The 14,467-nt window shown below is 28.0% G+C and overlaps 1 protein-coding gene across 1 annotated transcript; it reads right to left on the bottom strand.

Annotated features, from left to right (window-relative positions):
• Window positions 1-500: 500 nt before the first annotated feature.
• LOC106688037 (uncharacterized) lies at window positions 501-14,427 on the bottom strand (the record flags this gene model as incomplete). The annotated part of the gene is given in 8 exon segments (XM_067045140.1): window positions 501-763; window positions 2,900-3,051; window positions 3,139-3,400; window positions 6,091-6,239; window positions 6,704-6,882; window positions 9,111-9,263; window positions 9,346-9,458; window positions 13,660-14,427. Coding segments are annotated over 8 exon segments (1,845 nt in total). The 3' UTR covers window positions 501-656.
• Between the last annotated feature and the right edge of the window lie 40 nt (window positions 14,428-14,467).

The raw sequence follows: 14,467 nt of genomic DNA on the forward strand, positions 1-14,467 counted from the left end.
TCTTATAGAGTCTGTGAAGTTTTTTATTGCTTCGTCAATGTCATGTTTAGTTTTAAGTGGAGTTTTTAAGTCCAGTTTGTTTTCCAAATCATTACAAAATTTATCCCAGTCAACTCGTCCTTTAAACAGAGACTTATTCATGATAACTTGTTCTCTCTTTTTTTTTCAGGTTTTATTCAACTCTTTATATGTTAATCAAGGCATTGCATTGCTTTACCTCTAATTTGTTAATTTTAAAGGATAAATTAAATACGGGAAAATTATATATGTATGATATAAGAAATTTAGTTGAAACATTAAATTTTATGCAACAAAATTTTGCCCAAAAAGAGTAAAATGTGCAATTTTGTGCAGAAAGATACTAAAAATTATGGAAAAATCCCTGCAATATAAAATTAGTGTTACTTGAAACAAAAGATGCAACCGCACGAAAATCCAATCTCTAGTTATTAGCAACTATTAAATAGTGAGAAGATATACTTGGATAATGAAAACAAAAATAAAACTAAAACAAACATTTATTTACAAAGCTGATTAAATTTTTAAGATAATTATTATTTACAATAAAGTTAAATATAATTATTACTTAAAATAAAGTTAAATACAATTATTATTTACAATTTTAACTATTAAAACTTTTTAGAGAAACCAATGCTTCAATCATTGTTTTTACCTTGTACAATCAAAATCCTATTTAAGGTAATTTTTTTCCTTCCATTTTCAAAATAAGGCAGCACAGTTTTGAATAAATATTCAGCACATTCTAGAAGAAAAATTTTGTAAATTACTTAAAATAAAATTATTATCAAATCTTGAAATCATAATGATCATATTTATACATCAACATCAAAATAAAAATTAGTAAATGAAGAAAACATCAATAATTTTATATATTAATTATCAATCCCATAAATTAATGAAGAGACTAATAATTGTCTCCATTGAAATATGAAAAAGTAGTAAAATAAAAGTATAGAAAAATAAAAAATCTCATATTTTAATATTATGATAAAACCTGAATTAGTCATAAAAACCAACATTTAAATAAACCTGAGTCCCAGAACCAGTTGGTTAGGTCTATCGTTCTGGGATCTATGGGTGCCGGTTCAAATTTGGCCTGGGGGGCGATGACTTTCATTAAGTGGCGGTCACATAAAGTAAAAATTTTGACTCCATGGTTAGAATAGGTTAGTCACCTATAGATAACCAGGCAAACATCACCTTCGCTGTGAATTGCCTTAAAAAAAAAAATAGCATTTTGGAGATATTGAAAATATGGATATCTTGGAATGGATTATCGCTCCAATTTTCTGTTCAAGTTGAAAAAATGTTTCCCAATAATTTAAATAAGAGTAACATTTGGACAAATACAAATATCATTTGTATTTCTTAGTTCATATATGGTTGAATCTGTCTTTATCCATGTAATTCTAATATAACAAACAGTTTTTTTTTCATATGAAAATTATTTAAGGTGAAGATAAATTTGTTAAACTAAAAGTTAAAATTATTTCACCAATTTTTGCGTTCAAAAAGTTTTGCGTCTCAAGATCATATTACAACACATGTTATGAATACTACAATTGATAATATCAAATCTATAGACATCAATTCAATGTAAAGATAATATAACACATGTTTTGAATACTAAAATTTATAATATGAATCTATAGGCATCAATTCAATGTAAAGATAATATAACACATGTTTTGAATAATAATGAATCTGTTGGCATCAATTCAATGTAAAGATAATATTATAACACATATTTTGAATACTAAAATTTATAATAATGAATCTATAGGCATCAATTATAATAATGCCGGTACATCTATTAAAATTGTCCCAATAAGTAAATTCTATAGTATTTCACATATTGAAATGTTAAAAAAATGTTATTATTATTATTAAATGTTATGTTAGAACACAATTATGGAAAAATTTAAAATTTGGAAAAAAAAACAAATTGGAAAAATAGAGATAAAAATCTATCCAACAATAGAATACACCAAATTTGATTGTAAGGCTAATAAATGACACAATATTAAGCTAAAAGTTCATAGCTGAATTAATTAGTGTTTTAATTAATTAATTTCCCTAGCCTTCGGATCTAATAATGAACTCTAGTTTAAAATGGTATATTTTAAAATTCTATCTTTTAGATGTAATGTTTAAAATCTTATTAATTAACTTAAGTAGTTAATTTTTGATTGAAAATATCACAAAAATATATTTATAAAGACATTATATATCTAGGTAAATTAACAGGTTTCTGATAAAAAGTCTAGAAGGAAAGTTGAATTTCTAGGTTATGTAGTAAGTAATATTTCTATGAATAGTGATTATCTACAACCTACTTTGCTGATATTTACGTTTCCTTTCATTTAACCTATTTTTATAGTGTTCCTTTTTATAATGAAAATCGAATGTTATAGCCGATAAAAGTCAAAAGAACATATAAGCATGTTGATACCGACATTTGCTGCTTCCTTTGTTTACCAAATATTTGTACAAGTCTTGGATTTGCAAGAAGTGGCAAATGTGTAGATCCAGCATAAAGCTATATCAGGCCGTAACTATGGCACAAGATCACAACTTGTAAATACATATTCATATCGCACGTCCAGAATGAAAGAGGTACAACTCAAAATTTTTAATGTCAGAGATTTCAATAGTTAGACCACATATCATCCTGAAGAATAAATACTCCTCAAATATTAGAGCAGATGGATAGTACAATAGGTGATCTAGCAGTAGCAAGTGTTTGAGAAAAAACCTCCTGTGAAGGAGTTGCCCCTTTCATTCTGGATTTGCGATATATTAAGTGCTGTATAATTTTCTCAATCCCTGTAAACATAAACGTCAATATGATTAGCTGAATTTCATTAAAATAAATAACCTCTAAAATTGTTCCACTTCTCTTTGGGCACACAATGCATAATTATTTTCCTCAACATAACATAAACAAAAACTGGTCCTACATCATAAAGCATAGTAGAGAGCTCCGTCCATTTTACTTCATCCCAATAAATCCAATCACAGTATTTAATTCTAAAACATACGAGCATTCATTTTCATATCCGAAAAAATACAATTAATATACATTAAAAAAGCAAGGAATAAATAAATCACAGTTACCTATAGAACAATTTTGAAAAAAACCTATGGAATTTCACAGGATGTACAGCATGTATCTGAGGACAAAGTTCACAAATATAAATGGCCTTTGCTAGTGCTGGTGATACATTGTATTCTCTTCCTATTGATATCCATGACCGAGTATTTAAACGGGATTTTAAATTTTCCAAATCATAATGTTTTCTATTCAACACACTTTTCAAGATTGAATTACGTAGTTTTAAAGGTTTGGATTTTACATTATTTGAAGATGGTCTTGAACCTGAAAACAATCCGTTATAAATATATGAAATTTGAACTACAAACATAATCATTAGTTCCAATATTACTCCTATTACAAAGTACATAATTATGCATATAAAGTTTTATTTTACTTTATTTGGACATATTTTGTAAATAGGGAGATTTAAAGTTTTCTGGAGAATTCCCTTAAGAAGTCTAAAACAATAACTTTTAATAGTGAAATTATTTTATTATAGTTCTTTATTTCCATGGTCCCATCCACTTAGGCAAGAAAAGCAAGAATTTTTGGAGCAAATAAACTTTGTTAAATAGGAGATTATTTTGATAAGTTAAGTTGAATAGTTAAATAGATGTGTTTTATAGCATTGATGAGACCAAAATTGTAGATCTTGCAAAATCCATAGCTCTATGTAGAATCCATTTGTTGACTGATAGGTCATTACCGTTAATTAATAGCGGACCAACAGTTCCCAGCCTGTAAAAGTTTGCAGACCACTATGCCAGAAATTGAACTATATGCAACATGGGGAGAATGTGTGAAATTTAAAAGCTTAAAGTTTTAAAATAAATAACAATTCAATTCTCTAACAATAGTAACAATTAAACTATCAATTATCTAACAATAGTAACAACTAAACTATCAATTATCTAACTATAGTAACAATTAAACTATCAATTATCCAACTATAGTAACAATTCAATTATATAAATGGTCTTTCATAGGAACTATTTCAATTTAGTTTAACGTCATCTTTTGTACTCTCGGGCCTGTCATCTGACATATGAATTTGTTACTTTGCACTTTTAACGTAGTCTTCATTGAGTATAAGTTCTCTTTCTCTTTTCTCTTCACAAGGTCCAGTTCTAGAACATTATGAGGAAAGAGTGACTGATGACGAAACATGGACCCATCAATAGAAGCCGAAGAGTAAGTTTCCTATTTGATTACAATAAAATTTTATAACTATATTGCAGATAATAATGGACTTACCCTCGAATATCATTTTCTTTCATTTCATGATGCTGTTTTTAAATTGCTTTTCATTATTATTAGACATTAATTACATTTTTTATTATGTTTATGTCTAATATTTACTTGAACACTGGCTTTTTAAATATTTTTTTATATCATTTACTTTACATACTTCTTACCTTTACAATATCATATTTTTTCTTCTATTAATATAAATTTACTATTATTTACCTAATTTATTATTATATATTTTTCCAAACTTACTAATTATTATTTTCTTTATGTCTCTGAATTAAGACTGAGATTGTTATCTCATTTTTTTTAGCCCTGATAAAGGCCTGAAATGCAGGTCGAAATGTTAGCACAAATAAATTAGTTTCATTATTTATGCATTTTTTCTAACCTCATCCTGGAGCATCTTCTCCACATAAAATGCTTGAAAGTACATTTTAAGGTGCAATTGACAGGTTTGTCTGCCTGTATTCAAATCTATGTGACAGGAAAAATACCTACTACTGTTAATCCGATGTTGAGAGATTATGTGGGTTGGTTCCTAAATGTTTCCTAATCAATTACTTCAAATTCCATACACTAATTTCGCTTATCCATTCCTAAATGTATTGTCCTCAGCAACCATTTATTTCAAAAACGGTCTAACTTTGATTGTCAATATTCGGAGGAAAGTTGGAAATTGGTGTAAAAGTTGGCCCAGTATCAATTTTATCAACTCACATCCACTGCTTTTACCCATGTATATGTAAACATATTTTATTTTGAAAACAGCCTGCCTGATTTGATCAAAAGTTAAAGAACATACCTAATCTTCACTAGAAGAATATTTATTTTCTATATAAATAACTTTTATTTATAATAAATGCAGGTTTATAGAGAGGTATTATTAAATATTCAATTTTTTTTTATGAATTTGTTCATAAATATGATGAAATAAAATTGTTTCAAATAAATAAAAGTTATTTCGGTACTTTTTGAAACCAAAGAAATCACATTCCGATTTATTTACAATATCTTTGAAAAAAAAAAAAGAAGTTGATTCAAGAACGGTAAGGTAGCTATACTATAGTTAGGTTAAAGGATGAATTATTTCCTTAGAGAAAATGTGCACTAGCAGTTAAAAATACAGTATACTCCAAAAAAAATTTATTTTTTATGGGAGTATACAAAACAATAGAAGGGGCCGCCCATAGCTCAGTGGTTAAGACACAGTCTTACCAATTTGATGTCTATTGGCGGTGCCGGTTCGAATCCGGCCTGGGGCGTTGACTTTTTTCATTGAGTGGCGGTCCCACAAAATGAAGAACTTTGACCCCCAACCATGGTTAGACAGTATAGGACTCTACTGGGAGTCTTGGCCGAAAAATAAAAAAAAACAAAAAAACAATAGAAGCTTCTAATGGGTAAAAATATTACTTCTTGATGGAAAAAACTCAAATGAAAAATTAAAACGAATTCATTGTAAATGGGTTTCCTGGTATTGTAAATTTGGTTGTAACGTAAATACACTGAATAATTAGTGAAACATTTATAGACACTTATACTTAAACACAGACTTGATCATTTTAAGAACCATAAATATTGTATAAACAAGTTGTATTATTATTATAATTCATTAATAATCAAGGATAAATATTGATTATGAAACATTTGCAAGTATTTAAACAAGCAGAGGAAAGAAGTGTGTAAGAATGGAACACATAGACTGAAATAAAAGACCTTACCTAGAAAACCTTTTGCCTTTAACCTCTCAATTTTTCTATAAATGTGGTGCCTATGACGATTCAGAATTAAACCACAAACTGAATGCAAACATGATCCTTTATAGTTATGGTACATATCATCTAAAAAATTTATTTCTTCTTCACTAAACCTTGGGAAATAAAAAATAAAAAATGACTTAGCTAATTAACAAATACAAATGTTATATTTATTTATTTTATAAGCAGCTAATATCTTAATAATAGCTAATATCTTAATACTATATTAATAATAATAAATGCTCAGCGAACCCGAAGGTTCAATGCCGAATAATGAAACCACAACATACAAAAATTAATACATAATTTTGTTGAATTAGTATGTTATTTATAATTATTTACAAGTAAAATCTAAATAAAGTTAATTGTTTATTATTTATTCATTGTCAAAGAAAAAACCTTCAATACTTTTCACTTATTTTTATTTTTATATTTTAGACATTTCTGGCAAACTGTCCATTATTCAGTTTATCTACTAAAATTTTCACATTTTTTATTTGTTTATGACATGTACCATAAACTTTTCCTGTAAAATATTTATTCTATTTTACATTTATCATGATAGAAAATGCCATACTTTCCTTTCCTAAGCCCCAATTTGGTTATAGCCCTAAAGACTGTCCATGCATTTCGATCATTTACATAATCTTTACATACATATTGAACAAACTTCAATCTCAGTTCATTAGGAAAATGAAACTTGGATACACTTTCTGCTAAACAAGCTCTAATAGCACTATAGTTAATACCATACTCCTAAAAAGCATTAAAAAAAATTATAAAAAAGAAATATTTACAAATTTTAGTATAATAATATAATAAAAAAATGTTTTAGAATTTTCAAAAATTTCTTCTGGTAGACCTGTATAATTATCACAAGAATATTATATTAAAGTAGCATTAGAAAAATATATGTATATATAGTTGACGTTAAAAATTGATATATAGGAAGATGGTCAGGGTTGCGGTCAAAGGAGAAACAAAAATAGTTTACAACTATTTGTTTTCCGACGTTTCGCCCCACTTTGCAGGGCCTCATCAGGGCTAAAAAGGTACAAAATGATACAATGATAAGAATAAAAATACAAAGATAAGATACAATGATAAGAATAAAAATAAGTAACAATGCCAAGAGTAATTCTAATTTTACTTAGTTATTCCTAAATTAAAAATTATTATTATTATCATATTTCTGTATCTTTCTCTTATCATTTTTTATTTTTTGTCATATCTTTATCACTACTTCCTGTATACGCGACGTATTAAAAATTGAAATATAGCCTTAAATGGCTGGTGGGGGGAGCCAGCTCCCCACTCCTCCACACTTCTGCTTTATTGTTGCCTCCTGTTCACCCGTTTGCTTTGAACAGGTAGATTGTACTGACTTGTTCTTTGCTTATTTATTATCATTTTATATCTTTATTATTACTTATTTATTTATAATTATTATTTCATGACATTTATTTTATCTCTATTTTTTTTTTTCCTTCCCCGTATTGTTTTTGTTTTATGTACATCTCCTGTACTTTTTTAACTGTATATTTTATGTATTTTATTAAAAAAATTTTACTCTTGCCATTGTTACTTATTTTTATTCTTATCATTGTATCTTATCTTTGTATTTTCATTCTTATCATTGTATCTTATCACAGTATCTTTTTAGCCCTGATGAGGCTCTGCAAAGTGGGGCGAAACATCGGAAAATAAACAGTTGTAAACTATTTTTGTTTCTCCTTTGACCGCAACCCTGACCATCTTCCTATAAATAAGAAAAATAGTTCAAATTAGTATTAATAAATAATAATAGTTAGTTATACAGCAATAAGTAGAAATCAGATTTATGTGGATTTCCATCTTTTGTTCCCTTGCTTCAAATTTCAATAAAAATTCAAATCATGGAAAAAACATTCAAGTAACACTAATTTTATTTTGCATATTTTAGAGTTTTTGTACATCTTGAATTTTTCTTTACAAAATTGCATGTTTTACTTTTTTTAGGCAAAAATTTTATTTTTGTTGCATGATATCTAATGCTTGAACTAAATTTCTCATATTATACAATATAGGTAGGTATATGCCAAAATTTATTCATCTTAATTTCATGTTATTATTTTTTTCCTTACTTAATTAATAGTTCAAAATTTACAAACATGAGGCAAAGCAATGCATTGATTAATGCATGAAAAATCAAACTCAATCTAAAGAAATTAATAAATAAGAAGTAAATACTAGTTACGAATGTTCTTGGGATATTATTAGCAAGTGGTTTTGGGCTACTATGAAAATTTTTTTCAGAATAAGCTTCTTACAGAGAACGTTCAGTGTTATTGTTTTTAACTTGGATCCCCAGTCCGACTAGAGGCTACATCATCCTTCCGTCTAACTTTGTAGCGACTATTGGGAATTTTAATGTGTTTTTTTTTTTTTTTTTTATATTATATCATATTACCTATTTATACTATGAAATAATAATTAAACAAAAAATCAATTAGTCTGATCAATATGAACATACCACTTGTCTTTATTAACTAATTACTTGTTAATTTTTTGGTTAGTGGTATATTGGTATGTTAATGCACAATTGAAAAGCTGAGTGGAAGAACATACTAAGTGAAATTTTAGGGGAAATTGAAAAAAAAAAAAAAGGAATTTTGCTTTGAAGAATAATTTTAACTATAAATTGAGATAGTCCTAAGAATTTACATTAATGTAGAGTATCTAGCAAGTTTAATTTTATTTAAATAAGGTTAAGTAAGCTTTCCAATGTTAATATTATAAATAAAACAATAAAGTAGTTTATTGCAGGGTTTGGATATTTTACACAAATTTTGAGTTTTTATGATTTTGCACATTTTCAATTTTTCACTGCACGAAAATCCAGTCTCTAGTAATAAGTCTAAAAACTGTAGAAAGAAAAATTCATAAATTTGAAAAAGATTTCCTATAATAAAATAAGATAAATATATTTGTTATTCATAAGATACCTCACAAAACTGCCTTAATCTTTTCTTTATGAATGAAACTTCTTCAGGATCAAGTGGACCTTTTAAACCACCTTCAGATTTACGAAGTCCTTTTTCAGGTATCAATGTATTTGGTAATTCCCACTCAACTGAAATATTTAATTGTTTTATTTTCTGTAAATAAACACAATTAATATTTAAAAACATTATAAGAAAAATTTTAAAAAAATAAGAATATGTAAAGTTAATACATTACATTCATATATTTTTGGACAGCCTGAGACATTTCTAAAATTGTTTCGCTGACCTCATTAACGTCCATTTCTTTAAAAGTATAATTAACTCCTACAGAGCAATCAGAATCGCTATCTGAAAAAATAAAACAATATTTTATATCATGATCAAGCAAGCAATAATAAACCAGACTAACTTATGCAAAGTTATTATCAGACCCAGTTTTTAAAATAGTAAAAGCTCTCAGAATATACTATAAAAATTTGTAAAATATGCAGTAAAAAAAATCTTCAAATTATTCAATAAGGCAAATTAAATTTTCAAATATAAAAATAATTTAGCAACAAAAGGTTTAGATTTAAGAAAGAAATTAGAGAAGGGATAAAAAATTAAATTAAAATAGTTTTAAATATTGTATAATATAAAATATTTTTTAAAAATAGGGATATTAAAATAGTAAAAATTTACTATTACTATAAGTAACAAATAAAAAATAACTATTTTTTTGTAAAAGGATAAACAAATTTACAGTATTGTAAAAACTACAAATGATATAATTAAAACAAATAATAATAAGAACTAGGAAGCATTATAATATTATAATAATAATAGTAATATGAACCACTATAATCCATGAAGGGTCAGTGGCTCAATACTTCGTAAGGAAGTACTCTTTTTAGAATAATGGTTATACAAGGAGGTGATTTTCTTCAGGATCACACACTCAATCATCTGACTTTTTTCCAAATAAGGGTACCCAATTTATAAGGCTGGGTGAACTCCAGAGAGTTCCCAAACTCCCAGGGTTGACTCACGGCTAGAGTAACGTATTAAATAATAATCTGTCAGAGCCTGATTCGAACCAGGGTCACAGGAGTTAGTAGTGCAGGACCTTACACATTGAGCTAATAATATGTATTATACTAAGTAGTATTAAAAATATGTATACGAATGGTAAAAACATAGTTTTAAATATATTAAAATATGAAAATAATAGAAACTTACAATTAGTAATAAAAGAAAATCAGCAACTTTTTTTAAAATACTAATTAACAACATAAACAAGTATATTAATTAGTCATGACATGTCTTTAATCCTAATTAATTACGAGATGCATTTCTAAATTGTTGTACGGAACCTAGTCTTCTATTGTTTATAATATTTCTGTAATTATAAAATGAACTTTCTTTACCAACAAACATAATGGGAACAGATTTATATGTACTTGAAATTATCAGGTCAATATTGCTGAGAACAACTAAATCGTTCTTATTTAAAATTTTATTCATATTGCCTACAACAGTGTTCCTAATTTTAATAAAAAAAGTTTAAAATTTTTTTCAGACCTCTTATTTTGGATAGTATGCGAGTCACACTGAATTTAAATTGATTCAATAGCTTGAATCTTTCATCTAACAACAAAATGGTTTGAGTTTATTTGACATAGAGCTGAATGTTGCTTAACATCATAAGTATTCACTATTTCATGTACTTTTTCTATCCTCTGGGTCTTATCTCCATCTATTTCAGATCCAATATCTCAATGAAAGATTTTATTGATTTGGAAAAAATGATATCTTACTTTAGGCATTTTAAAAATTAATAACTTGCAAAGAAAGTAAGCAATGAACTGGAATGGAACTGGGTGCGTTGTTTAAATGGGATATGACAAACCAAGAAATGAAAAAAAAACTTGTAATCCAAGAAGTCAATCCTTGAAGGTGTTATTTCTTTAACTAGTTATTGTTTCATTCATAGAAAATAAACCTGTGATTGAATCGAAATCAGGAATTTTGTTTAATAATTTACAAATTAATTTTCATTTCTATTTCTTTACTTCATTGAAATCATCTAAACATGCAGAATAAAATTTGGTTAATTGCATCTGAGTAACCTGATTCATAAAGATATTCAATTATCTGTTTCAAAACATGCAATTATATACAAATTTGGATTTGCATAGATATTTATAAATCATCATGTATATCATCATAAATTACTTTAGTGACTCAGTAAGGTACAGTGCTACTAACTCCTCGGTCCTAAAACGCTTACGAATTAGCTGTTAAAGCCGAAAGAAAGATTTATTTTTTATTTAATTTTTTTTTAATGATTTTTTTCAAACATATGTTTGTTTTATCTTTTGTTTGTTTTTTTGTAATTAAAACAGCAGTTAACTGTTAGTTGGAAAAAATACTTCAATGAGGTAGGTTTTCTATGTATAAGAGTGTGGTGAGTTTATAAAGACATTGTTCCAAGGACAGTACAGAGGGAGGACTCCTAGGCAGTCAACTCCATGTTTTTTGAGGTATTAAATAAGTGTTTATTTGTATAAATTCACCCACCAAAAAACCACTTGATTCCCTATCGGGCCTCTGCCATTGATTTGGAGTCTACTGCCAATTTTCAGAGGCAATGTATTTGTATTGGTTTCTGGTGTTTTAACCCACCAGATGACTTTATTCAACCACCCACTGTTTAGCCTCCAAGTCTTTGGGATAGAGTATTGTGAATGGCCATCACCCACCCATCACCATTTGGACTACAGCGGCCCTCTCGGAAGAGTTTCGAAAACTTCCCTATTTTTTATTCAATATGTGCATATCGATGAGCTTCAATTCTTTCATCTACTGTGAGTGACTTTCTTTTTGCTATTATATCAAACATTGAGTGTTTTGGTTTCTACTCATTACATAATACTGGAGAGTTAATTTCTTTCTTTTTTTGGCTCTTTTTATTCTATAAGATTAAAGTTAAGATTTTTTTTAATATATAATGATATTTAAGCATTTAAATTTTCTTTCTCCTATGTTTATTATTATTTCTTTAATTAGAGAAACGATCCTTTTGGTTTGTATATATATATTAATTATTTTTATAATAATAGGAGGTATAATTTAATTTATTTTATTTGTTTATATTTAATATTAATAAATTTGTGTATCAATTGGAAAGCATGTTTTCTTTTCTGTATCATTTTGGTTCTTTGTGAGTTTCATTTTCAGGTCCTCCGTCTACTATTAAAATTGAACCAGCAATTGGTTTTTTTTTTACTCTGGAGAAGAGGTTTGTATATTTTCATTTACAAAAAGCTCCTCATCCCACTGTTAGCTAATTAATTTAATAAAGCAATAAATTAGGTCTTTTTGGGGGGGTATTCACCTGTAACTCCCAAATGGTACATCCTAGTAAAAACGTTATAGTATACGAAATCAAACAGCATTAAATTCTGCATCAAATAAGTACCATTAATTGTTAATAAGTAACTTATTAATTCCATTTGGTAGTACTGATAGTATAGCATAATTATACCTTGCTGACCATAGCATGGAAGAGCACTTTCAGAGTTGAGAGCTTTATCAATGTCAATAGAGTAGAGATAATTCTTCACATTTTCGATAATTATATGTTTATTAATAAGTAAATAACGTGGTTTTAGCTTCAAAAAGGTCGTCATCAATATAATTATTTGCAGCTATTTTTTTAATTTGTGAGATCTAATTCTAAGCGAACAATATAATTTGGAGTACATTTGGGCATACATACATATATATATACATGGCATTACAACAATGTTGTGATTAGCACCATTGTGGTAAGCTTATTAAAGCTTAAGGTATATAGATTCTAGGAATCTGAGTAGGCTTGAGGGATTGATAAACTCACATCGCTTGGGATCCACACCAAACAGCGCTAACCTGAAAACCCCAAATCGGTCACACCAGCATATAATAAGGTATGCTGTCTCATCCTCCACATTGCAGAATCTGTACAAGGGTGACTCTATAACCTTGAGGTCCACCCATATAATGCTGACTTTATTAGCATATGAGAGTTTGTTGAGTGCTGCATAGCAGTCTTCAACAATTCTAGATCGTGTAATGGTTACTCTAGATAATCATTAAGTAATGGTTATCTTTGACATAGAATTTTATTATAGGATGCACCATTTGGGAGTTGTAGTTGAAAAACAGAAAGACCTAATTCATTACTTAATCAAATTAATTAGCTAATTAGTAAGAGTTTTAGAACTGCCAAAAATGTGCTTCTGTGTTAAATGTGGTAGGATATAAGTTTTAAAATTATTTGCAGATGTATGTTTTATGGGCTAGATTTCATGTATTGGACTCCTGTATTTAATTATGATAAATTTAGGTTTACAAATAATAATAATAATTGAACTGATAGATTGAAAAATAAAAATAAAGCAAGTTGATTGAATAAATGCATTTTAATTTTAAATAAAAGACTGAATTCTTTCAAATGTTGTGGAGTCAAAATAAAATAAGAGTACATTTAATATAGTTAAAAATAAATGGTTTCGAAATTGCATACCAAATTCGTTTGGGTCGGTTAAATTCTTGAATGCAGATGAAGTTTCATGGTGAACAATGGTGGTATCAGCCTCATTACTTTCCTCATCAGACATTACCTCTCTGGATATGTTTACACCTTGAGCCATAGTAGAAGGATTTTCAGGCTCATTACTTTCCTCGCCAGACATTACCTCCCTGGATATGTTTACACCATCAGCCATAGTAGAAGAATTTTCGGGCTCATTACTTTCCTCACCAGACATTACCTCCCTGGATATATTTACACCATGAGCTATAGTAGAAGGATTTTCGGGCTCATTACTTTCCTCGCCAGACATTACTTCCCTGGATATGTTTACACCGTAACCTATAGTCGAAGTGTTTTTAGGCTCATCACTTTCATGATCAGACATTACTTCCATAGCTATGTTTGTACCAGAGCCTATAGCAGAAATGTTTTCAGGATCATCAGTTTCATGATCAGATGTTACATGTCTAGATATGTTTGCACCATAGCCTATAACAGAAATGTTTTCAGGCTCATCACTTTCCTGATCAAACATTGCCACCCTGGATACGTTTGCACTACGATTTATAGCAGAAATGTTGCCAAAAAATGGAGAATCAAATCCAGTTGAATTATTTTTAAAATTGATTTCCTCATTATCATTAAAGTAACTGATGCACGTTGCTTCATTTCCATCTAGAGACTTCAATTTTTTATCATCCATAGTACTCAGATTTGCCATTGTAATAACAAAAGATTTATGCACTCACATTTAACCTGTAAGAAGAAATAATACATTAAACTTGACAAATCAAATATG

This window comes from Halyomorpha halys, unplaced genomic scaffold (assembly GCF_000696795.3).
Source record: "Halyomorpha halys isolate HHAL.00 unplaced genomic scaffold, Hhal_1.1 Scaffold1041.1, whole genome shotgun sequence".
In the NCBI taxonomy this organism is placed as follows: Eukaryota; Metazoa; Arthropoda; class Insecta; order Hemiptera; family Pentatomidae; genus Halyomorpha; species Halyomorpha halys.